The sequence below is a fragment of the Cynocephalus volans genome, chromosome 8 (assembly GCF_027409185.1).
Source record: "Cynocephalus volans isolate mCynVol1 chromosome 8, mCynVol1.pri, whole genome shotgun sequence".
Lineage (NCBI taxonomy): Eukaryota > Metazoa > Chordata > Mammalia > Dermoptera > Cynocephalidae > Cynocephalus > Cynocephalus volans.
In genome coordinates, this window is record NC_084467.1 from 36,569,459 (window position 1) to 36,595,997 (window position 26,539).

The 26,539-nt window shown below is 45.7% G+C and overlaps 1 protein-coding gene, 1 long non-coding RNA gene and 1 pseudogene across 3 annotated transcripts; 1 reads left to right on the plus strand and 2 right to left on the minus strand.

The window, feature by feature from the left end:
• On the plus strand, positions 1-19,729 carry KIF2C (kinesin family member 2C). The gene is made up of 21 exons (XM_063106118.1): positions 1-559; positions 1,519-1,613; positions 5,881-5,982; positions 6,145-6,193; positions 8,178-8,300; positions 9,600-9,722; positions 10,299-10,399; positions 11,054-11,149; positions 11,597-11,651; positions 11,737-11,899; positions 13,196-13,286; positions 13,539-13,602; positions 13,680-13,771; positions 14,460-14,602; positions 15,373-15,577; positions 15,687-15,797; positions 16,694-16,761; positions 17,128-17,233; positions 17,327-17,440; positions 18,899-19,022; positions 19,166-19,729. The coding sequence occupies exons 1-21, from the start codon at positions 490-492 to the stop codon at positions 19,246-19,248; spliced, it is 2,178 nt and encodes a 725-aa protein (XP_062962188.1). The 5' UTR covers positions 1-489; the 3' UTR covers positions 19,249-19,729.
• Positions 4,180-26,523, minus strand: LOC134384550 (uncharacterized). 2 transcript variants are annotated; one of them, XR_010024245.1, is made up of 5 exons: positions 26,400-26,523; positions 19,485-19,608; positions 16,052-16,157; positions 15,269-15,616; positions 4,180-13,339 (listed from the first exon to the last, which is right to left on the minus strand). It is a non-coding gene; the product is annotated as an uncharacterized LOC134384550 (long non-coding RNA). The 2 variants fall into 2 exon arrangements; XR_010024244.1 differs by lacking the exon at positions 15,269-15,616 and having other exon boundaries at positions 26,400-26,514.
• LOC134383233 (NADH dehydrogenase [ubiquinone] 1 alpha subcomplex subunit 1-like) lies at positions 25,424-25,634 on the minus strand (annotated as a pseudogene).
• Positions 26,524-26,539: the final 16 nt, after the last annotated feature.

A 26,539-nucleotide genomic window follows, 5' to 3' on the forward strand; every position in this document is an offset into this window, starting at 1 on the left:
TACGGAAACCAGGAGTGAAGTTTCTAGCTTGTCCAAGGCCACTGAGCTAGACACTGAAGACAAGAATCGAACCGAGTTGAACCTACAGACGTAGGACCCCGGAGCCCTCACCCTCAAACACCACAAAGAAGTTTTCCAGTTTTCGGGAACCCGACAGTACCAGGAGTACCGGGTACAAAGGCGGAACTGAGGAGCTCCCAGCCTGCCGGGCTGGCGAACTTCCCAGCAGGCCCAGCGCTCGGGGGTGTGGCCAGACGAGTAGGCGGTCCTGGAGGCCAGAAGACTAGGCGGAGACTACGTATCCCACAAGGCTCCGCAGGACGCCGCTGACTGGCGGAAGCGAGGCCGGCGGCAGCGTGGTGACGTTGCCAGGGTCGCTGGCGCGCGGGATTTAAACTGCGGCGGTTTACGCGGCGTTAAGACTTCGTGGAGTCGGTGAAGTTGTGGTTTCTTGGCGTTTCGTGTTTTTCTTCCCGGAGCACCCTCCGAATGCCCATGGACGCGTCGCTTCAGGCCTGCCTGTTTCCTGGTCTCGTTATCAAGATCCAACGCAGTAATGGTGAGGGGCGGGGTCCCGAGGCCAAGGGGACGAGGGCGCGGTGAGACGACAGAAATTACTGTCCCGCCCCCAAACGGCAAAGCTCTGCAACACTGTTGGGGATTCCTCCATATAGGATCCGGGTCTCTGTACTGGCAGTCAGTCATCTCTACACAGTGGTAGGGACCTCTGCGCTGGCTGTGAGTCCCTTTCCCGCCCTCGTGAGTGAGGGGAGCTTCTCTGCGGTCATTAGACCTCCCAGGGAAGTTAGGGCTGCTAGGTTCACTTCTCTTCCAAAATTCTTCCCTGAAACTGCCCTACTCTTGTAGGGACCTCGGCCTCCTGTCCCCTCTACTCTCCAATAAATATTGCGCATTTGCAATATGTCAGGCTCTGAAATTCAGAGAAAACTAGACAGACCAGATCCCTGCTCTCGAGGAGATTGTAATTCAGTCCTTTTCTCTCCCCCTCCCCCTTTTCCTTTTCTGTCCTCTGTAGGCCAGGACAGTCCTCTCTTTTGGTTAAGCAGCTACTGCAGCTGTGGCACGTCATTGCCTGTGTCGTTAGGAGAATGGTCAGACGTGACTGCCAGAAGCAAGTTAGGGAAACCCAAGGGGGCCAGATCCTCAGTGCTGTGTTGAGGAACATTTCGCCTAAGTACTATAGTGACTACCCTGCTGAAACATACCTTCTTTCCCTTGTAGGCTCTCTTTTGAGTGGGTGTGAATCCTTATCCCATGTAGCTCTGTTTTAAGACCTGTCCCCTTCCCACCTTAATGTGGGATGTTCTAAGAGGGAAACCCCAGGAGGTTTATTTGTCTCTCTCAGTGTTTAAAAAAAATTTAAAAATTAAATAATAATAATAATAATAAACATCAGTCCCTTTGTTCAGGTAAACTCCACAATGGTTGCCTCCAAGGGATCCTAAAAGTGAAGCCCTCAGGAAACAGATGGATAACTCTGGTCTTTTCATACTATAGGCTTAATTCACAGTGCCAACGTAAGCACTGTGAACTTGGAGAAATCCTGCGTTTCAGTGGAATGGATAGAAGGAGGTGCCACGAAAGGTAAAGAGGTAGGTTCTATGAGAATGCCTCTACCACCTTTAACATCTTCCTACGTAAAGGATCTGTGTGGAAATGGAAACTGTAAGAGCCTAATTTCTTATGCAATGCTGTCTTCCCTAATCTTTTTAAAAATTTTTTTAAAGATGGCCAGTGAGGGGATTTTAACCCTTGACTTGGAGTTGTCAGCACCACACTCTCCCAAGTGAGCCAACTGGCCATCCCTACATAGGGATCCGAACCCGTAGCCTTGGTGTTATCAGCACCACACTCTCCCAAGTGAGCCACGGACCCACCCCATTCCTCCTTAATCTTAAAAATGGTCCACTTGGGTGCATTGGGATTTTATTTAGTCAGGCCTGTTCTAAATTGAAGCAATCAGCAGTTTCTGGTGTGCCTGTAGAAAGCAAAATGCACAGAATCCTAAAACCTTGCTCACCCAAGCTAGGTTCCGAGTGCACACTACCTGTGATATCAGTTTGGGGGGCAAAATTGATAACCCAGTTGAGGAGACAATAGTGTGTTTCTCAAACACCAAATAACAGAAGGCAACATGTGATGAATGGCAGAGATGAGTAATGCTGGAGCAGCTCAGAGGTGGAAACTCACTGAGGATGGGCTGGGCTTGAAGGGTGGAGAGTGAAGGCTTAGCTGAAGCAGCAAGATGGCACACATGAGGACTAGTGAAGAAACTGGCCACAGGCAGTGGAGGACTCAGGGTGCTTGGCAGTAGCAAAAAGGCTGAAAAAGGAGGGTCTTCAACTCTGGCACTAAGATGTTTAGGTTTTCTTCTGCAGGCAGTAGGGAGCCTTGGAAGAATTTTGGGAAGAGGAGAGATGTGACTAAGGCATTTATATTCCAGAGGCATTATGGTGTAGTGAAAAGATTACTGGGCTGGATTCTAGTCTGGCTCTGCCACTACTTTGTGTTATCAGACATGTTTCTGCCCCTCTCAGAAGTTTAGTTTTCTCATCTATAAAGTGAGGATGATTGTAATACCTACCTCATAGGGTTGTTGCAAGGACTAACTCTACAAATCCTTTTGGACTTGTTCCAAAATGCTAAACATTGTGTTGGGTGCTAGAGATACAGAGTTGAATAAAACAGACCCCTGGGGCCTCTTTCATGGAGCTGACTAAATGAGATAACATGTAAAGTGCTTGCTTATCATAGTCCCTGTAGTAGGTATGCAGATATTTAAGTGGTATATCTGAGAAATAAAGGATTGAATGCTCTCCATTATCTGCCCCTAAAGAATCAAGAGGTTCCTAAAATTCCTTTCAACCAGCAGCTCCTTGTGATTTATATTTTGTTTGTGTAGTTTGTTTAGAAATATATCTTGTCTTGGGTCTCACCTCAGATCAAATGTTGCCTTTGGAATAAGGTCCAAACTTCTTAGTGGGGCATTTAGAGCCTTTTCAAGATCTGACACTGATCAGGCTTTTTTTTTTTTTTTTTTTAAAGATGACCGGTAAGGGGATCTTAACCCTTGACGTGGTGTTGTCAGCACCACGCTCTACCAAGTGAGCTAACCGGCCATCCCTATGTAGGGATCCAAACCTGTAGCCTTGGTGTTATCAACACCACACTCTCCCGAGTGAGCCACGGGCCAGCCCAGCCTTTTTCTTTGTACCACTCTTCTTCCAAAGTATCCTGTGTCCTCGCAAATGGTGCAGCTCGCTACTCTGTGACCATGTCTAGTGCCTTTCTGCCTCTCACTCTTCCTGATAAGTTCACCCTGAATTATCAATATGAGAATCAGTTAATGTCAGAGCTAGGGTTAGATATTTTTCTGAATTTTTATGCTCTCTGTAGTTTGTGGGTTGGAAATGGAGGAGATATGTGTACTAAGTCTTTAGCTATCCAAGAAATGTGGACAGAAGTGTGGTTACTGAAGTACTTGCCAGCTTTTGCATTAAGTGATACCATCCTTGTCTATTCCATCCTACTCTGTTTTCTACCCCTTCGTGTATGTGACTTCTCTTCCCCATTAGAATTTGAGCTCACTGAGGGCAAGGGTGATATATGTCTTAATTCATCTTTGAATACCTTCTGCCAGAGACCAGCTCTGCAGGATTCGTTGGACCTGAACTGGGTGGTGTGGCGTCGATGAGGAAAGAAAGAGACGGACCACAGATGTCTAGTGCAAGTGTGGACAACAACCACAAGAATCTTGTTTTATTTATATGCTTTTACCTAATCTTTTACATATTGATTTATTTTTTAATCAAAACATTTTTTATTTTGTTTCTATTGAAAAAGAAAGGTCAAAACGTTCCAAGGCACTCATGTTGTGACAAGAACATCTACTCATGCGTCAGTAGTTCACCCCAAAGCCTGTGGCCAAGAAACTATACAGTAGCAGCATGCTTGGCATTAGAGAGCGTCAGACTTTTGGTCTGAATCACAATTCTTGACCTTTTAAACTTACACAAACTTATATTCTAAATTTTTATAAAATCTTACTTATATTTAACAATTTAATGTCTTATGTTTATATTTATTATTTTAATTTATGACCAAAATCACAATATATACAAAATGATTTTATATAATAAAACTTGATTATAACGTCCTATTATATTTTATACTACTATTAAAAACAATTATACTATAAACTAATCTAAACATAATCTATTAATATCAAAAACTTTTTAATATTTTTATTATTTTAGCTATTCATCTTTATAGTAAAACTTTCTAATTTTTTTACCAATTGACTCTGGGAACAGTACAAGGAACAAAGTGAAAAGTTAAATGATCCTACTCAAACTAACAAAAACGCAATATATCATTCTTATTATTACTAGGGAAACAACATGTTCTTGGTAAATCAAGTGTAACTATGGGAGTGGGGAAAAACAAAGAAATCTGTAACTGGTTGATGATCAATTAGTTATAAACATTACTGCACTCGGACCCACCATCTCCCTAGGGGAATGTAAATAGAAACCTAACATAATAGCTTCATTCCACAGGTACAAGAGCATGACCACAGCCACAATGGGTCCATGCACACATCACTAACAAGGAAGATTAATGACAAAATTGAATGGAGCCAACCCATACCTGGAACATGCACCAAAAACACCTTTAGTACTGACAGTATCTTTTAAATAAACCAGTTAATTTTGATGTATTTTAACATGTCCTTTGAGAAACTCCAGGGAATTTCCCAAAGCCATACTAAGCCAAAAGGTTAGGCTGTTTAATTCTGGGAAGCCGTGTCAAGCAACCAAAGGTGAACAAACAAGAACTTCCATGGAACCGTACCACACACATGGGACCCCCTTGTAGCCTGCAAAACAAGCGGTATCACTCCTCAGCCTTCCATGCCTTTCCCTATAGCAGGACGGCTGACAGCAACCTTCCCCCTGCATGCTACTGTCTTACTCGTACTTAATAAATGTTTGAATAGGCCAGTTAATAAATAGAAGTTGCATAAAACCCTCACCCTGTAGTACACAATTCAGCTCTGTCACATTCTGAAATACATATAACCAAGTTGGGACTAATTTGGTGTGTTTGAACCTGCTGTGAAGTTATGCTGGTGAACTTTTGAGTTATTCCTAGAGGGTTGCAGGGCACTGATGATGTAAATCTAGAATTGTGACCTCACTGTGGGCATGAGCAGGAAATAGGGAAGGCATGAGCAGGAAGCTGTGACTGGGGAAGAAGTTTCTGGGCCCAACAGAAAATGTAGGTAGACTTAGGGTTAGGTAGCATCTGTCGGGAACTTGTCCCTGCCCATAAGATCCTGAAGGGCCCTCCATTTTAAATATCACCAGACAATTAGAACTCAGTTCCTCCTTTGTGTCAGCTAGCAAGAGGTGCTTAGGGGGCTGTGCCCAGCAGTACTCCACTGCCCAGCAGAACAGTTCGGGAGCCAAGTGGCCTAGATCTACCGTGAACTACCTGCCTGTTTGCCTGCCTGTTTGCCTTCCTCTTCACCTCATTCTCATCACTGACATCTACCATTGGCTTGGAAATTAGAAACATCCATCTAGATGGTAAACCATTACTAAGGAATAATTATTTGTTTTATAGCTATTAGTTCTTAGTGGAACTTAAAGTTGGTAAGTCTGAATCTAGGGGTAGCGTTGGTTTTAGAGATGCATTTGGGTTTTTTTCATTTGTTTTGGTGACTGTCCAAAGGGGATCTGAACCCTTGACCTTGACCTTGGTGTTATAACACCATGCTCTAACCAACACCAGTCCCTAGAGATGCATTTGAGTTGAACAAACTGTTTCACTGAAACTTTTACTTGCTCCTTGCAGGTTGATTTTGATGATGTGGCTGCAATAAACCCAGAGCTCTTACAGCTACTTCCCTTACACCCAAAAGACAATCTGCCCCTGCAGGAAAATGTAACAGTCCAGGTAGGTGCCTGTCATTTGGCTGCAGCCAGTGCTACTTTGCTTGTTGGCTCTTTGCTGATTTGTTTTCTGGGACTACCTGGGACTTCAGCACAGCACCTGGGCCCAGAATAGGCCTGTGAGCATTGATAAGAGCCATATATTGTCGTTTGTTTTGTTTTTCAGAAACAAAAACGCAGATCAGTCAACTCCAAAATTCCTGCTCCAAAAGAAGGTAAATGGATTTCCACTGGCTTCTTGTCATAGAGCTTGTGCCAGGAATGATATTCCTGGTGCTCAAAGTTGTGGAAGCTGTGAAGTAGACTCACTGGTCCACTTTAGCAGGTGGCTTCTATATGGGCCGAATCCTACCCTGTGTTCCAAGAATCTTTCTCAGTGAGAAAGAATCCAACCTACAGCTATTGGCCAACCTCTAAGGGACCTGGTGCATTTGGGAAATTTGCTCACCGGCCTAGAAGCCTTTCCTGTAGACTCCAGAGCCTGGTGTTAGGAGAATCAGCTACTGGCAGGCTTGTTTTCTTTCCTCAGGGCTCAGCCTCCTCAGGGGAGCAGTGTGCCTTGGAGTGAGGCTGTGAAGAAAGCAGACATCTAGGTCTGGGCTGTTTGGAAGTGCAGTTGATGGTGCTGTGGAGACCAGGGGGGCAGAGGGGCTGAGGAGAATAACGGCAATGCCTCATGGTCTAGGGGAGGGTTGGCTTTCCCTGCAGAAGTAGTAAGTGTAAACCTACTTTGGCTACGGTAGACTGTGACTACAGTCCCAGACCTGGCTTTGTAAAGCATCTTAGAACAGTGAAGAAAGTCCAGGCTTTGTAATCTGACAGCCCTGGGTTCACATCCCAGCTCTGGCACTTCCCAGGGTGGAAGGTGGTGCCATTGTGAGCTTGATTTGGGCCTGGGTGGTGGGGTATTGGCCCTCTCTTGATGGTTGTAGCATATGGGCCTGCAGGAGAGATGGAAATGGCAGTGGCTCCATTTCACATTCCTGTCCCCAAGGGATATTGCCACAGCTCCTTTATTTTTATTTTTTGGTGGCTAGTGGGTAAGGAGATCCGAACTCTTGACCTTGGTGTTATCAGCACCTCACTCTAACTAACTGAGCTAACCAGCCAGCCCTTCACAGCTCCTTTTAATGGAAAAAAATCTTCATAAATGTGCATGCTATTCAACAGTAGAAATGAAACACAACATTACAAATCATTTGGGAAATATGAAAATTATAATAATTCATGCTCTTTATGAAAGACATGAATTATATAGAGCCATCAACTTAAACCTCTGATGCTCAGAAATTCAGTACAAGTTGATGTTTGCCTATGTGACGCTATGTTCTGTTTCCAAATTTATGACTTGATGTATTTCATAGGTGACAAATTGTCTCTCCCTTATGGAGAGGAATTACATAGATGGATAGAAATTGACAAGAATTAAAGTATAAATTGTTTCTCTCACTTTAGCATTCTTTAAGAGTCCAGAAAATCAGTATAGCTGATCCCATGGGTTTCTGCTGATGTGGCCCAGACCTGGCTTTGTAAAGCATCTTGGAACAATGAAGAAAGTCCAGGCTTTGTAATCTGACAGCCCTGGGTTCACATCCTGGCTCTGGCACTTACCAGTTGAGTGATATTGGACAAGTTACTTAATGTCTCTGAGCCTTAATGTCCTCTTCCATGAAATGAGGGTACCAATATTTACCTTATGTTGTTTTGAGACACAGGAAGATTTTACAATGGTAGATACTGATGTTGTTAAGATTAATAAGCTGGCAGGTTAGCTCAGTTGGTTAGAGCATGGGGTGATAACACCAAGGTCAAGGGTTCAGATTCCCTTACTGGTCAGTTGCCAAAAAAAATAAAAATATTAATAATACTTTTTCTCAAGGACTTGGATTAGGTCTGTCTCTCCAGAAATTATTTCAGATTGGCTGTAGTTCCCTCCATTTACTCAAGATATCTTTGCCCTCAGGAGCTCTTGGATTTGCAGGATTTGAACAAATAAGTTTTGAGGTCACTGGTACTTGGTTTAGTTTTTTCCTTTCCCTGGATGGAAGGAAAGGGGTGTTGGTTGGCTCCTTTTTTGGCGGCTGGGTCCCATCTCAGCTTGTGCAGAACCTTGGAGGTTTGCCCCTGTCCACTCTCCTCCTGCCCGTGTCAGCCCTCCTATCATGCAGCACTGATTGGCTGCTGCCCTTGGTTCTTCAGGTCTTCGAAGCCGCTCCAGTCGCATGTCCACCCTCTCAGAGATTCACATCAGCACTCGGGAGAATAATATGGAGGTGGAGCTGCCTGCACCTGCAAACTCCCGCAGGCAGTTTTCAGTTCCCAGTGAGTAATGAATGTGTTCTCCTTGTTTGAGGCCCTAGAGCAGGCTCCATATATATCGCCTGTCTCTGTGCTAGAAGGTCCAAGGATTCCCCCACTCCCCTGGCTTCAGTACTATTCTGTTCTGCCCCAGCCATGATTTCCTTAGATGGAAATGTCACTGAACCTTTTTTTTTTTTTTGGCAGCTGGCTCGTTTGGGGATCCAAACCCTTGACCCTGGTTAGAACACCATGCTCTCACCAACTGAGCTATCCAGCCAGCCCTACATTTTACCTTCTTTAAAACTTAATTGAAACATAATATATATATACAGAAAAGCGCACATATCATTGAGTACATAGTTCAATGAATTTTCAAAAACTGAACACATTCATATAATAGCCAAATCAGAGCATTACCAGCACCCCAAAAGTCCCACTCAGGCATACTTCCAGGTCCTAGGCCCCTACAATTTTTGTGGGGTACCTACAATCCTGACTTCTTTTTTTTAAAAAAAGGTGACCGGTAAGGGGATCTTAACCCTGGACTTGGTGTTGTCAGCACCACACTCTCCCAAGTAAGCCACGGGCTGGCCCTTACAATCCTGACTTCTTACAGCTTTTTCTTTTTGTGTACTTTATATAAATGGAATTTCAAAAATATTTTTAAGTGAATTATTAACCTTTAGTAAATATGTAAAGTGTGTGCAGATTTTATAAGATATACAGTCATTACACTTTACGCGTATCAAACTCAACTCTAATAAGATGAAGGTAAATAAATGAAAGGATCATTTCATTTCTCTAGGTATGGGAATTAATGAGGTGATATGGATTGTACTTTTCCACTGAATCAATACAGTTAATTGTTGCCCAAGTTTCCTGTCATCCCTGGCTTTTCAGTCTTTGCTCCTATTAACCACCTGGGTTTCCGAGGCTTTGGAGAAGTCAGAAAGTTCTGGCTTTTCTCCTAAATGGGTAGAAAGGCTTGGCCTGGCCTGAGAACCTACGCTTGGATAAGTCTGGAAAGTTCAGGCCTCCAAAGGCTTTTCCCTTCATGGCAAAGCCCATACTGTACTATTTACACACCTTTTAAGATACCTGACCCCTGGAGCCAGCCCTTGCAAAGAGGGTGGTTGACTTCAGGCTGTGGGCTAAGGTGAAGGGAAAAGCCCAAGCTCTGCTCATACCTGCTCAAAAGTCTGAGCCCTGGCCAAGCTGGCAGGCAGTAGCCCTCCTCCCGGCCCATGACCCACTAGGGCTCAGATGAGGACAGCTGCAAAATACCTGTTTGCTTCTCCAGTGACTCTTATTCCCCCACAGCTGGCCCCCCTAGGCCCTCCTGCCCTGCTGTGGCTGAAATACCATTGACGGTGGTCAGCGAGGAGGTGGAAGAGAAAGTCCATTCCATCCGAGGCAGCTCTTCTGCAAACCCTGTGAGCTCAGGTAGACATGCTGGGCTGCCTGCTATTCTGCTCCTAGCACAGGACAAGTGGTTAACATCCTGTCCCAAACCTAGCCTGCCTTAGCTGAGTTCAAACCCTGTTTGTCACATGGGGCATGTTTTCCTGTGACCATGGAATCAATCTTTCACAAGAGGTGAAAGATTGGGCAGAAGCCCTCTGACATAGTTGAGGTATTGTCACAGGTAAGATCTTGGCCAACACCTGAAGATCAGCCTAGAGTGACTATCAAGACCAAGCAGGGACTGTCTTACCTCTTTATGGTGTTGAGAAAAAAGCCACAGAGGCATACAGAGAGTTCAGGTTAGAACTGGAGTGCTATTATCACTACTCTGATCTCATATTAGTCAAGCCATTACTTTGTGGACTTGTTCATCCCAAGAGTCACATCTATTGCTGCTTCTCCTTGTATATATTCATTTAGTGATTTAAGAGCAAGGATCTAGAGAAGACCTGTTCCTGGGAAAGGCCCAGGACTCAATAAAACTGCCAGAGAAGAGAAGGCTGGCCTAGACAGGGAAAAGAATGGGCTTTTTTTTTTTTATTTTAAATCACCTAGTTCGGAGGAAATCATGTATTGTGAAGGAAATGGAAAAAATGAAGAACAAGAGAGAAGAGAAGAGGGCCCAGAACTCTGAAATGAGAATGAAGCGAGCTCAGGTACCTTTCTTGGGAGATTTGGGTAGGGGTTTTTAGAAAGGCATCCTTAACTGAAACCCTACAGGCAACAGAGACACAGTGGGGCCCCAACATGTCTGAGGCTCCAATTCTGATATCCAGGAAGTTTAACTGTTTTCTCATCATGATTCAGAGAACAAATTAGAAAATTTTCTGAAGGCCTTCAGATGAGGAATATATAATGCTTATTGTCTAGTACCCGGACCTATTACATGCTCTCAGGATGCAACAGCCAGAGGGGCTGCTGGGCACAGCTGCCTGCTTACCCCCACTCTCCTCACAGTTGTGTATATTGCCAGGGGCAGGATATGGGGGGAAATTGCAATAGAGTCCCCATAGTTGGGTTAATTGCTCTGGGGAAGCCCAGCCTGCTGCTGTGGCTCTTAAGATGTGGAACAGTGGCAATAGTCCTCGTTCCCAGGGTGGTTTGGTGCATGCCTAGGCCCTCCTGCTAATCTCTGTTCCCCAGGGCTTTGTACCTGGGTTCTCAGCCCAGAGCCAAGGTGGGGGTTTTGTCAGCTATGAGGGGTCCTGTGCATACAAAGAACTGTTGCTACCACTTAGCACTGAGACCTGAGAGCACTTACATCTTAACAGTCTTTTATACTTTGGTCTTTTTTACTCTGTCTCAAATAGGAGTATGAAAGCAGCTTTCCAAACTGGGAATTTGCCCGAATGATTAAAGAATTTCGGGCTACTTTGGAGTGTCATCCACTTACTATGACTGATCCTGTAAGTAAATCCAGAGGACCTCTACCTCTCTTCCTTGAGTAAGTATACAGTTGAGAGACAGAAAACTTCCCTTTACAGGAATGAGAGCATGCAGAAATCTTCACTCACCCTTGAGTTTGTTTTTGATACTCTTTGGTGGGCTGGAGCTAGTGAGGCCAAGATTGAGAAGGTCTGATCTTTACAAACTGTGCCCCACTCCCACTACATAGGTTGGCTAGATTCTTACTAATAATCTCGAAAGTGGTGCTGAACTTCCTGGAGGCAGCAAAGTGAGAAAACTGGGGGAAAAAATCAGAGTTACTTTCTTGTGCTCTGGAGTAGCTAAGGGGAGGGAATGTTGGTCCCTGACTGGGCCAGATATAGGATTGGAAGGGGAGGGGTCTAGACAAGCTCTTGACATTGTTCTGACTCTTTGCTGGTTGGTTGTCTCCTCTTGTCCTTTTGCAGACTGAAGAACACAGGATATGTGTCTGTGTTAGAAAACGTCCACTGAATAAACAAGGTAAGCCCTGTTCAATCAGACAGACTTCCCATTGAGGGTCCCTCTGTATCCAGAGAGCACTCCTTGTACTACTCTCCTTCTGCAGAACTGGCCAAGAAAGAAACTGATGTGATCTCCATTCCTAGCAAGTGTCTTCTCTTGGTACATGAACCCAAATTAAAAGTGGACTTAACAAAGTATCTGGAGAACCAAGTGTTCTGCTTTGACTTTGCATTTGATGAAACAGCTTCAAATGAAGTCGTTTACAGGTTAGTCCCTTGCCTCTTTTTTTCTTCTTCTTGTCTCCCTCCTGCCCACCTACTCCTTTTTGATGCAGGACACTACTCACAGACATGCTGAGTTCTGAGGCCCTTCCTGGCCTCCTCTTGTGTTTTCTATGGGTCAGCCATCAGAGTTCAGAGCTCTGGCTCCTAGCACAAGGAAGGCCTCATTTGGGGCCTGCCACATCCCCTTTTGCAGCATTAGCAGCCCATTCTAGAGTGGATCACAAGTGAGTTATTACCCTCTACGCTCTGAAGCAGGGCTGGGCAGGCTCCAGTGTCTTATGCAGCCACCTCTGTAGCCCCTGCGCTTAGAAGACAGGGAACTCTAGATATGCTTTGTCCAATATGGCACCCTCTAGTCTCATATGGCTCTAAATAAAAGTTAAATAAAATTAAAAATTGAGGGCTGGCCGGTTAGCTTAGTTGGTTAGAGCATGCTGTTATAACACCAAGGTCAAGGGTTTGGATCCCCATATCAGCCAGCTACCAAAAAATTAAAAATTCAGTTCCTCAGTCACACTGGCCACATTTCAAGTGATCAGTAGGCAGTTGGACAGCACAGTAAGGAACACTTCTATCACAGAAAATTCTATTGGACAACACTGCTCTAGAGCAGAGGTTGACAAACTATGGCCAGTAGGCCAAATCTGGCTCATGACTCCGTTTTTGTTTTGTTTTTTTTTAAAAAAGATGACCGGTAAGGGGATCTTAACCCTTGGCTTTGTGTTGTCAGCACCATGCTCAGCCAGTGAGTGAACCGGCCATCCCTATATAGGATCCGAACCCTTGGCCTTGGTGTTATCAGCACAGCACTCTCCTGAGTGAGCCACAGGCTGGCCCATGACTCCTTTTTATATGGCTCTCAAACCAAGAATAGTTTTTATGTTTCTAAAGGGTTATTTAAAAAAAGAAAAAAGTAACAGAGACCTATGTGGTCCACAAAGCCTAAAATATTTTAGGCCCCCAGACTTTCATCTTGTGTCTCCAGGGTCAGAGAAAGGGCTGCATGCATGGCTTAGAGTGTGGGCCATCAGCTTGCTCCTGGCAGGTCAGTGCAGCAACCCCCCACACACATACCAGTTGTATAAGAGTATTTGAGATTTGTAAATGGGTTGGGGTCAGGTGGTACCATTGAGTCAGGAGAACAGTGCTGTGCTTGGAAGGAGGAATCAAGGACCCTGGGAGCTCTGCAGTGGAAGGGCAGCAGGACCGTGTTCCAAGGAGCACATTTTCAGAACAGATACAAATAGTTCTCCCCTTATTCTCCATCCTTTCACCTAGGTTCACTGCAAGGCCACTGGTACAGACAATCTTTGAAGGTGGGAAGGCAACTTGTTTTGCATATGGCCAGACAGGAAGTGGCAAGACACATGTGAGTATTCAGGGCTGGCATGGAGAACCTTCTCTTGGTGCAACACTGGGTCCCTGAAAAGGAAGAGAACAGAAAGTCCCCTCAGTGCAGATGCCTTGTCACCAGATTCTCTCACCCTGCCAGATGCAGGGAGGGGCCTTAGTGGGTCCAGCCTCCTGGCTTTGATGTGGCCCACCATGAAGATGGAGTCAGCAATGCTCTGGCTTAGACCAAGGGTCCTTTATCATGGTCTTCTACCCCTTCTTTCTGCAGACTATGGGCGGAGACCTCTCTGGGAAAGCCCAGAATGCATCCAAAGGGATCTATGCCATGGCCTGTAAGTAATGTGTTCTGCTGCATCAGGGTTGGGCACAGAAAGGCAGGTTGCTTACTTATCTAGGCTCTCTCCCTCAGCCCAGGATGTCTTTCTCCTGAAGAAGCAGCCCCGCTACCGGAATCTGGGCCTGGAAGTCTATGTTACGTTCTTTGAGATCTACAATGGGAAGGTAGTGGGCAGGGACTTCCCATTCATGCTGTTGGGGCCCCTGAACTTTCTGAAATCATGAAGTTGGCTAGAAGTTGTAGAAGCCAAATAACCTGTTAGCTGTCAAGCACATGGCCCTGGCCTGTGTAGGAGGTTTCATCTGATGGTGAGCTAGCACTCAAGCTCAGCAAGTACAGCAGGAATACTGCTCGGGGCTCCCTCTCAGATGCAAGGTCTGCCTCCCTCGACCCACCTCTTTCATAACCTTCTTCTCCTAGTTGTGCATGTCCATTCTCATATTCATTATTTCCCTCTGTCCTCAGACCCCATCTCTCTCTCTCTTTCTGTCTGTATTCTCTGTATGATTTTGCAAAGTTACCTTCCCTAGAGTGGAATCTACATAATAAAAATAGCTAGTATTTATCATTAATAGCATATAACACGTGCTAAGCACTATTCTAATCATTTATCTCAACTTTACAGATGAGAAATAAGGCTAAAGTGGTTAAGTAACTTGTCCAGGCTCACACAGTTAGTAAAGTAGCAGAGTTGCACCATACTAGGGCAGCTCAATTCAGATCCCATTTCTGTCAGCTTGTGTTCTGTCTGCTGGCCCTTGTCTAAGCTGGGGCAGGCTTGGTAGGAGGGAGGAGTCAGGTGGAGTGCCCAGTGCCTGGTGGCCTTAGCTTTATGCCCCCTGCCTGGCACAGCTGTTCGACTTGCTCAACAAGAAGGCCAAGCTGCGTGTGCTGGAGGATGGCAAGCAACAGGTGCAGGTGGTGGGGCTGCAGGAACACCTGGTAAACTCTGCTGATGATGTCATCAAGATGATCGACACGGGCAGCGCCTGCAGGTCAGAGTTCTATCCAGGGGAAGGGACCACCTTCTAATGCCTGCTTCAGTTTTGTTTCCACAGAGCACTGCTTCTCCACAGCTTGGTAAGGGCTGTGAAAGCCTCTGCTTGAAGGGTCTCAATGGGGCAGATGACTCGGGGCCAGAGGCTCATCAGAACCAAATCAAAGCATCTTAAATCTAACCCAGGCAGGCTTTATTCACAGGCTGTTAGCCCAAAGACATGCTTCCTGGCTTATCTGGGATTCTCCTTATTCTTCCTTCCCTTTGTGGTAAAAGTCAGGAGCTCTGGGTCTGTTCTGGCTGGAAGTATTGGGGCTGTAGCTCCTCTGCACAGAAGTAGGGAAGCACTCTTCTATCAGGGCCCTAGGTGTGGTGCAGTGGGGTGTGGGCAGCTATGGAGGCCCAAGGAGGGGCTGTCCTCTGCCAGGCCCCTCTCCCTTCCCTGTGTGCCTTTGTAGCAGAGGCAGCTCATCCTTCTCCATATCCTTATGGGCCCCCAGGTCTGGCCAAGGCCCTAGCACAGAATCCAGTACTAATTTGGCCACCAGGAAAATATATTAGGTTCAGAGCTGGAGGGAGATCTGCTGCCCAGGAAGGGAAGAATGGAAGTCTGGTGACAGGAACACAGGACTTCTTAGCATCCTGACCTGTGTCCCTCTCTTACCAAAGAACCTATTGCTATGGACTGAGGTGGTTTGGACTCTGGGGTGCCATGGGGGCTGTTGACCCCAAAAGCTCATAAACTTTCTCTGCCCTCCTTTGCCACAGGACTTCTGGGCAGACGTTTGCCAACTCCAACTCTTCCCGCTCCCACGCCTGCTTCCAGATTCTTCTTCGAGCCAAAGGGAGAATGCATGGCAAGTTCTCTTTGGTGGACCTGGCAGGGAACGAGCGAGGTGCAGACACTTCCAGTGCTGACCGGCAGACCCGCATGGAGGGCGCAGAAATCAACAAGAGTCTCCTGGCCCTGAAGGTAGCAGGAATTAGGTGTAGGTAGTGGTCCTGCGAGCTGCTGGAAAGGGAGGGAGTGGTCAGCACAAGAGGAAGGAAGGGGCCTCAGTTGTTCCTGCTGCCCCCCACAGGAGTGCATCAGGGCTCTGGGCCAGAACAAGGCCCACACCCCATTCCGTGAGAGCAAGCTGACACAGGTGCTGAGGGACTCCTTTATTGGGGAGAACTCAAGGACTTGCATGGTGAGTATGCACTTTGGAGGTGATGGTGTAGGAGGAAACGGTTATTTTCCAAGGAGACATTTAATCCTGGCCCTGGGCAGGAGGCTTGGCACCTTTAGCTTCCTGGATTTCTAGGCTCTAAATTGGCCGGGCTTCTACACCCTGCTATTCAGCACTGGCCTCCTCATGGCCTACCCAAGCAGGAGGAAAGCATCTACTCCCTTTACTAAGTGTAGGTACAGCTTTTGGCTTGAGGGATGTCATTTGTCCCTTACCTGGTGAAAAGGGGGTTCCAGTATTCAGAAGGTGGACCTTTGGGTAAGCAGGCGAGGGAAGTCCTTGTCTCTTCCATGGCTTCCCTCAGGTTCATTGGCTCCCACCCTAGGAAATAAGCTGGAGCATGAGGCTACAGCCTTGAATGACTTTTTACCTCTTTCCCTATTTTGTCTCCTACCCCTTCTAGGTGAGGTCTGGCATCCCTCACCTCCAGGGAATATCCTCTTCCCTACCGTTTGGGGAGGGGCCTTTTCATGAGGAAGGTAGATTTTCTGACTAAGCTCTAAATCCTTCTCCCTGAGGCATCATCCCTTGGCCTGGGTGAACTGAAGTTTCCAGCAGGAGCCACAGAGATTTGAGATGTGACCTTGGTAGCAGGAATGTCTCAATAAAGGGATAAAGAAGCAAAAAATAATTATGTACCTTTACAAGCAGGGAACCAATTTTTAAGGCACCTTAATTTGTAGTGCCCATGGATCAAGCTGCCTAGCACACGTGGATGCTAAATGAGTCTCCCACCAATCCCATGTGAGTCTCAGTGGCTTGAAGAGACTCCTCCTGGAGGCCACTCCAGAAGCAGGCTGTCTAGTGCCCTTACCCTGTGATTCTCAGCCTTTAACCACCCATTATCTCTTTTGCAGATTGCCATGATCTCGCCAGGCATAAGCTCCTGTGAATACACTTTAAACACACTAAGATATGCGGACAGGTACTAGTACCTTCAGCCAGGTGTGATAGAGGGAAGGACAGGGGAAAGGAATGGCAGTGGGATGATAGGTGTGGAGGCTCTGGGGCCACAGTGCCTACTGTATCTCTGTGACTCAGTGAATCTGAGGCTTGGGAGTTCAGCCAAGCTAGGTCTGTTCCCATCCCCTTCAGGGCTTGGTGGGGAGTTAGCAGTGCAAAGGGGTCTTTTCCAGTCCAGCTCCAGTTTATGCCACCTCTCCTTGGCCAGAGGCAAAGCTGCTACTCCCTCCCCTTGGAGCCTGAAGGCTTGCAGCCTGAGTGGCACTGCACTCTTGTGGTGAGTGCCCAAAGGGCTGTTGTGGGATCTGAGACTTTCTTGTTTCCTCAGGGTCAAGGAGCTGAGTCCCCACAGTGGGCCCAGTGGAGAGCAGCCAATTCAAATGGAAACAGAAGAGATGGAAGCCAGCTCTAATGGGGCCCTGATCACAGACAATGTAAGGAGGCAGGGTGGGGCCACGCAAGACAAATGTGGCCTGCTGAGGTGTGAACCAAGCCATACTGTTGTGTCTCTCCTCTTGGCCCCTTAGTTCTCCAAGGAAGAGGAGGAACTGTCTTCCCAGATGTCCAGCTTTAACGAAGCCATGACTCAGATCAGGGAGCTGGAGGAGAGGGCCATGGAAGAGCTCAAGGAGATCATCCAGGTGGGGCATGGCTCTGACTCTGGCCAGAGTGCTCAGCACCATTCCTAGAACAGGAGTTGGGCCTTGCTCCCATGTACTTCAGGTTGGGGTGGCAAGAGGCAGCCCTCTACACTAGCATTTCTTAATTCTCTGCCTGTTAATCCAGCTGTACTTCTAGGGCAGCTAATTATCACACATCCTTCTCCAGCCTGGCATACATAGGCTTCCCTACATCCTCCTAGCTGGAGCCAGTCTCTCTCCTCCATGTTCCTGATTGAGGGTTAGAGGGTGATTCATATGCAGGAATCTTATCTTTATTTGGTGAATGTTCCAGCCTGCACTCAAACCAAGGACCAGAAACATCAAGTATAGGTAGTAGCCCTAAAGTAAGACTTGAGATCAATACTGACTCTTCTGTTTACAAGCTGATTTCCCTGTGAAAGTCATTTTAGCCTCACTGGGCCTGGTTTCTTCATCCCTAAAATAGGCAAGACAAGATGGTTGTATTTGAGGCCTAAGTAATATGCTTATAAAGCATCAGCACAGTGCCCAGCATGTGGTCAGTGTTTAAGTGGTAGATCTACAATCTACTGCCGCTACAATCCTGCTGTGGAAGAAATGAGGGTAGGCACGAAAGTACATCCTAACAGGGGGCACTCAGAGGATTGCAGAGCAGAAAGGAAGAACTTGGGGCACTTGTAACTGAGGAGGGAGTGTGAAGGATAAGTACTTAGGCAAGTCCTCCCCTGCCTGGAGTGCTCAGGGGTACAGAGGTTTGAAAGGACATGGCACTTTCAGTACAAATGAGAGGCTCACTATGGTCAGAGCAAAAGGTGTGAGCAGATAACAGGGAGGTTAAGGCTGTATACAGATCAGTAGGGACCTGATGCTAAAGAGCCTTGTATATAGTTTATACCAAAGGCCTGGACTTCATGAAAGCAACAGAAGCCTTTGAAGGGAGTAAGCACAATGGTGACAAAGTTATATCAGACATTTAGATATGCCACTGTGGGCACAGTGTGGAGCCTGGTTTGGGGGCTTAGAAAGAGAAAAGGTAGAGGCAGGAGGTTGTTGGAAAGAGTTCAAGAAAGATGTTGCCTAAACTGAGGTGTGCCCATGGCCATGGGATTGGAGTGAGGGCATGAATTTCAAGCACCATTTAGAGAGTGGAACTGGCAGGATTTGATGACAAGCGGGGGGAAAGAATAACATTGTCGCTCAGATTTCTGGCTTGGGCATCAGGACCAATGATGTCATTCATTTGACATAGGGGATAGAGACAACTTTAGGGTAGGAAGAGGATGAATTTGAGCCAAGGATTTCCCCTGGGAGAGTGTCAGGAGACAAGGCATGTGCCATGGATAGAGGTATGGGATCTTGCATAGGCATCTGCACTGCAGTGGGTAGGGTCCCAGGAATGATTTACTAAAGTGATTTGGTCATTACTGAACTGACAAGGTCCTCCCTGTGTTGTTGCAGCAAGGTCCAGGCTGGCTTGAGCTCTCTGAGATGACCGAGCAGCCAGACTATGACCTAGAGACCTTTGTGAACAAGGCAGAATCTGCCCTGGCTCAGCAAGCCAAGCACTTCTCAACCTTGCAAGGTGGGTGTGGCTGGACCAGATATGGGTGACAGTGGTGGTCTCTGCTGACTCCTAGGCAAGCGGGTGCTGACAGCTCTGTGAGTGAATGGGTAGCCTCTGAGACTCCAATTAATGCTACGTGTACGACCACTTTTTCCTCCCAGATGTCATCAAGGCCTTGCGCCTGGCCATGCAGCTGGAAGAGCAGGCTAGCAAACAAATAAGCAGCAAGAAACGGCCCCAGTGACAACTGCAAATAAAGATCTGTTCGGTTTCACGCCCAGCCTCTTACCCTCCCCCAGTGAACTTTGGGCATCTGGAAGGTCTGTTCAGGGTCTGAGCTGGGATAGGCTTTGATAAATGTCAAGTATGGAAGCATCTGGTCCCAGAGCAGCTGGGGAGGAAGTCAGAGTGACATGAGACACTATTTTCCTTTCCCTCAATTGTCGCTGTCAAGAGAGCAAGGAGAAAGCTTTCAGTTACCCTTCTGTGTTGCCCTTCTTTCCAGCAAGAGGGGAATGCTTTCTGGTGTGGAGTTTTCCCTGGGGCAGCATCTTGCCTGTGTGGACTGGCTGCTGGGCAAGGGCTCCCTGGGGTTGTCTTGGCCCTGGGGAGAGAGAAAGAGCCTTTAGTCCATCTCTCTGCTGGCTCTGGCCTGCCTTCCACACATTTAGTCCAAGTGCTGATATATCTTGTACTTTAAAAAGTTTCTGGTACCTCTTCCTTCCTTGCTGTTTTATGAGGCCCAAGAGGATCCCTACTGCTTTCTGTTTTATGTGTTTATACATCGTGTGTAACAATAAAGAAAAAAAAATAAAATCAGCCTTTTGAGTGGTATGGGGGAAGGGTCTGAGCCTTCTGGGACTAAGGACATTACTGTAACTTTGGCCACAGTGGTGCTGATTCTGTACTCTTCCATGGAGGCCAAATCTATGCCTACAGTTTCAGTGACATGCTGAAGACTCCAACCTGTGACTTATTCAATGTTTATTACTGTACTGTTTATTACTTACTAGGCCCCAGGCTCTCTCTTGGGGACAGGAACTATAAGTAAAAAGGAGATGGCACTCTATTACAGTTTGCTCGAGGCATGTTATTTTATTTTTATTTTATTTTATATTTTTAAAAAGATGACCAGTAAGGAGATCTTAACTCTTGACTTGGTGTTGTCAGCACCACGCTCTCCGAAGTGAGCGAACTGGCCATCCCTATATAGAGATCCGAACCCGTGACCTTGGTGTTATCAGCACCACCATGGGCTGGCCCTGCTCAAGGCATGTTAAAAGATTCTGCAGAGGTCAGCAAAGGGTAGGTTTGAGATGTTTGGGTGGGTGAAGTGGGCATTTTGACAACATGGCTTCTCCTTTGGCATGTTTAATTGTGATGTTTAATGGACATCCTTGCAGTTTATTTTTTCTTTTCTTTTCTTTTTTTTTAAAGATGACCAGTAAGGGGATCTCAACCCTTGGCTTGGTGTTGTCAGCACCACGCTCAGCCAGTGAGCAAACCAGCCATCCCTACATAGGGTCCGAACCCGTGGCCTTGGTGTTATCAGCACCGCACTCTACCGAGTGAGCCACGGGCCAGCCTGACATCCTTGCAGTTTAAGATGACACTTTTAAAATAAAATTCTCTCCTAATGAAGACTTGAGCCATGCCACTCAATGAGAGAATCAGCAGAACCTGTAGGATCTTATTTGGAATTGACATTTTTTTTTTTTTTTTTTTTAAAGATGACCGGTAAGGGGATCTTAACCCTTGACTTGGTGTTGTCAGCACCACGCTCAGCCAGTGAGCGAACCGGCCATCCATATATGGGATCCGAACCCGGGGCCTTGGTGTTATCAGCACCGCACTCTCCCGAGTGAGCCACGGGCCGGCCCCGGAATTGACATTTTTTATTGTAATTTTGTTCCTGTTTATTTTTCTTTGTTTCACTGGAAAGGAAAGATGATGTACAAGTTGCTTTGTTACAATAAAACTAAATGTGTACACACTAAAAAAAAAAAAAGATTCTGTGGAAACACTGACAAGAAAGCACTGACTTGCTGGACAGGAAAGGATCTGAACGTCAACACCAATTTGGTCTTGAAAAATTAGAAGTTTGCCAGGTAGACTGAGGGACCAAGCATAGTGCATGGACGGTTTGGGAAATGAATAACTCTAGATTCCATGTCATAGAGCATGAATTATCTGAATGGTTAATGAAATGCCACTAAAAGGTTTTAAGCTTAGGGACCAGGTAATCAGACATGTGTTAGGAAGGCCTCTGACAGGGAGATGGGCAGGAAGCTTGGGGCATGTAGGCTATTGCAGAAACTCCAGAGAACCATGGGGTCGGATGGACTAGGTTCTAGAACTCTCAACCTCAGTTTCTTCGTTTGTAAAATAGAGGCATTCTCTACCTCATGAGAGAATTGCCTGAGTTTGAGGTGCCACTAAATTCTGAATTTCTGGATGCTGAAACAGTAGTTTGACATACATGGCACTAGCTCTGTGGCCTTGAAAAAACTTCTAGGTACTTGAATTTTTCCTCTCATCTGTAAAATGAAGCCACCAACACCCACCTGACAGAATTTTGAGGATTAAAAGAAAGAATGCCACCATCCTGGACCTGACGACCTCACCCAAAATACTATATGAGTGCATAACCAGCCTCCCTGCTTGAATTCTTGACTCCCAGTGACCCATTCTCCCCAGTCAGCCAGATGAATCCTTATAAATTAATCTCCAGCTTGGAACCCTTTGATAACCTCCCCTTGCCCAAAGTTTAAATTCTGAATGCCCTACTGTGTGTGACCCATTAGGCCCTGCCTGGTCGGCTCATCTCTGTTGCTCCAGTTGGAATACAATTTAAGCAGAACAGTTTGGCGGCTAACAGCCCAGCTTCTTTTTTTTGGCAGCTAGCTGGCAATGGGGATCTGAACTTGCTGACCTTGGTGTTACAACACCATGCTCTAACCAACTGAGCTCACCAGCCAGCCCCAGCCCAGCTTCTGAAGCCACACTGTGGGGTGAGATCCTAACTCTGTGACTGCTGAACCTTTAGTGGGTTGTGTAATTTCTCTGTGCTAGCTGTGAAATGAGCATAATACTTGTATATAGAGTTGTCAGGGAAATTGAGTTAATATACACACAGCAGTGAGTACAATGTCTCACATTTAATAAGCATGATATAAGTGCTAGATATTTAAGCACATAAGGATAAGGATTTTTGTTTTATTCAATACTGTATCCAGTGTCTAAAACACGATAAGCTCACATATATGCAGTATTTTTGAACGAATGAAAAACTGCATCTCCTACCACTCACTGTTCTCCAACCACACTGGTCTTTACTTCTTGAATACGCCACGACTTTTTATTTTTTTTATTTTTTTTGTGGCTGGCTGTTTCGGATCCCCATACCTGTGACCTTGGGGTTATAAAGCTGTGCTGTAAGCAACTGAGCTAACTGGCCAGCCGGTTTGACTTTTCTTTCATAACAACTTTATTGAGATATGATTTACATACCATAAAATTCATTTAAAGTGTACAGTTCAGTGGTTTTTAGTATACTTGACTGGGCTACCATCATCACTATCTAATTCAAGAACATTTTCATCATCCAGAAATAAACCTCATATCCATCAGCAGTTATTCCTCAATCCTATTTCCCCCCAGCCCTGGGCAACCACTTATCTTTCTTTCTCCATGGATTTGATTTGGCTTTTCTGGACATTTCATATAAATGGAGTCATACAACATGTGGTCTTCTGTGTCTGGCTTCTTTCATTTAGCATATATTTTCAAGGTCCATGTTGTAGCGTGTATCAGTACTTCATTACTTTTTATGGTCAAATATTTCATTGTACGGACATATTGTTTATCCATCAGATGCTGAACAACTTGCTGATGAACATTTGGTTGGATTGTTTCTACTTTTTGACTATTATGAATAATGCTGCTGTGAACATTCATATACAAATTTTTGTCTGGGCACATGTTTTCAATTCTCTCGGGTATATTCAAGTCCTTTCCTTTTTTTTTTTTGGCAGATGGCTGGTATAGGGATCGAACCCTTGACCTTGGTGTTATCAGCACCACGCTCTAACCAACTGAACTAACTGGCCAGCCCCTTTGCCCATTTTTAAGTTTGGTTGTCTTTTCATTGTTGACTTGTAAGAGTTATTTTATATATTCTGGACACGAAACCTTTATCAAATATATAATTTGCAAATATTTTCCCTTATGTGAGTTGTCTTTTCACTTTTTCGATGATGTTCTTTTGAGGCATAAGTTTTTAATTTTTATGATGTCCAATTTGTCTTTTTTTTTCATTTTCGGGGTTTTTGGTGTCATATCTAATAATCCATTGACAAATCCAAGGCTGTGAAGATTTACCCCTATTTTGGGCCGGCCCATGGCTCACTCAGGAGAGTGCAGTGGTGATAACACCAAGGCCGTGGGTTCGGATCCCTATATAGGGATGGCCGGTTAGCTCACTTGGGAGAGCGTGGTGCTGACAACAACAAGTCAAGGGTTATGATCCCCTTACCAGTCATCTTCCTAAAAAAAAAAAAAAGAAATACAGGCAGTGAACAACACAAAATGTCTACCCCCATGTGTACTATATTTTAGTGGACAAGACAGATAACCAGCATGTAAAAACAATGTTACGCAGTATGAAGTGGGTAGAGAAAGATGAGGAAGTGTTGCTACCTTAGAAGAGGTCTCCCAGTGTATGGGGGTGTGTGACGTTTTGAGCGGAGACTTGAGTGAAGTGAAGGATGGATCCATGCCATTCTCTGGGAGAATAGCATTTGCTGCCCAAGCATGAGGGCCTGAGACAGAGCATGAAGGTAGGAAAAGCAAGATCAGAGTGACTGGAGTTGAGTGAGGGGGAGTGAAGACACAGAAGAAAGAAGGGATAATGTTGAGAGAATGTCTTCCTAGAGATGGGATTCCATCTGGAGTCAAGTGTAGGAGGGCCTACTCGACAGTTTACCTTCTTAAAATACTACCTTTCTGCTCCACATTCCTCTCCAGCCACCAGTCTAATTCTCTTTTCCGCTTTAAATTAAGTCATACTTCTCAAAAGAATTGTCTGCATATACTATATATATATATATATATATATTTTTTTTTTTTTTTAGCAGCTGGTCAAACCCAGTGATCAAACCCTGGACCTTGGGCCAGCACTATGTTCTAACTGCTTTAACCAACTGAGCCTTCTTGAGCATTCATTTTTTTTTTTTTTTAATGTTTCAAGTTATTGAAAAATCAAGTTTTTTCCCACTTCACAGCACAGAAACGACTCTTGCCAATGTTGCCAAGGACTTTCAGATTACTAAGTCCATTTATCACTTTTTAGTCTTCTTTTCAACTAGACTTCACAGCAGCGTTAGATCATGACAACACCCTGCACTGGCTTTCCTGGTGCCACTCTAATTGCTCCTTCTGTCTCCTTTGCCAGCTTCTTTTCTCTACCTGGCCTTGAAGTGTTGACATTCCTCAAGCCTTGGACCTCGGCCTCCTTCTTGCTTTTTTTTTTTATGCCAGGGGTTGACAAACTATTGTGTGCTGACTTGGCCCATGAGCTAAGAATGGTTTTTACATTTTTAAGTGCTTTTTAAAAACCCAAAAGCATATTTCATGACAAGTGAAAATAATTATATAAAACTCAAATCCCAATAGCCACAAATAAAATGTTATTAGAACATAGCCACACCCATTCATTTATAAGAGTATTTCATACTCTGATTTCTCTTCAGATCATATAAATCTTTCATCTTTTACCAGGGTATTTCAAAATGTTTGTGGAAAAATAGAATCGAAAGATAATTCGAATCTTTCCATGAACTTTTTGGTACCTGGTACTATTGTCTACGGCTGCTTTCACACTAGGTTGAGAGAGGTGAGTGGTTGTGACAGACCCTATAGGCAACAAAGACTAAACTAATTTCTTACTTTTTTTCTTCCTCATTTTATTTGTTTACGGCTGGCCAGTACCAGGATTCGAACCTCTTTTTCATCTTATTTTTATTTTATTTTTTTAAAAAGATGACCAGTAAGGGGATCCAAACCCGTGGCCTTGGTGTTATCAGCACCACACTTTCCCAAGTGAGCCACGGGCCGGCCCCCTTCATTTTATTCTTATTAAGCACTACATAACTTACAGCATAGCCTTCTAGCAGGGATAGATGACTGACCATAAGTGGGTTATTTTTCAGGGCCGGCCCGTGGCTCACTCGGGAGAGTGCGGTGCTAATAACACCAAGGCCCCGGGTTCGGATCCCATATACGGATGGCCGGTTCGCTCACTGGGTGAGCGTGGTGCTGACCACACCAAGTCAAGGGTTAAGATCCCCTTACCGGTCATCTTTTGAAAAAAAAAAAAAAAAAAAAAAAGTGGGTTATTTTTCCATTAGGAAAAGGCTCCCTTAATGGACATTCTTCAAACTTTTTGACATATAGTAACGATTAACTCCAGAGGCGCTCTGATCTCTTTCCATCAAACTCCACAGGTATGAAGAATGGGCAACCCTTTTTTCCTTGCCCATCAGTGAACCTATAGATGTACGCAGTGGCCATTCCCAGGAAGAACAAGCACGCTCCCATGAGGGCGATTCCAGGGAGAACCTCGAACCACATTTCAGCATGGTTACCTAGGCCAAAACCCTACTTCAAGGTCCCCTTACTTTCTTAATTTTTATAAGAAAAGTTTGTGTCCCTTTATGCTCTCCCTCGGTTCCGTTCATTCTGGTGGCTTTAGCTACCCTATATACCAACGACTCCCAAAATAACATCTGTCCAGATCTCTTCTATAAGGATGACCAGACATGAATATCCAGCTGCCCACCTGTCATCCCACTTACGTGACTCACCAAGATCTCAAAAGAACGTGTCCGGGGGGCGGACTGTCAGCTCAGTTGGTTAGAGCGCGGTGCTGGTAACACCAAGCTCCAGGGTTCATTCCCTGTACCAGCCAGCCTCCGCGAAACAGGAAAAAAAAAGTTGGGCTGGCCGCTTAGCTCAATTGGTTAGAACGACGTGTTTACAACACCAAGGTCAAGGGTTCGACCCATACCGGCCAGCCGTGAAAAAAAAACGGAAAAAGAACATGTCCAGAACAAATTCCGACTTTAGCTTACTCCATCTCAGTAAATAGCAACAATGTTCATCCAACCGATCAAGTGAGAAACGTAGGAATCAATGACACCACCCTCCTCCTCAACCCCATGTCGTCTATCACCAGACCCTGGAAAACAAAACCCACGTCCACCACCCTTTTCCAACGCACCCGCACCCACACCTCTCATCGTGGACTGCAGCACCCTCTGGAACGAGTCTTTCAAAACGTAAATAAATGAAACCGTACCGCCCCCCTGGCTGAGCCCTGAGTCCCTGCACCGTTACCGAAAGCGTGCATCTCGGGGGCCGCCGGCCGGGGGGCGCCCCCTCCCCGGCCAGCGGCGGCCGGCAGCGCCCAGGCCCGGGGCGCCGCAGAACCGTAAGTCACGCCGGCCGCTGGTTCGCAGGCTCGAATCCACGGCGCG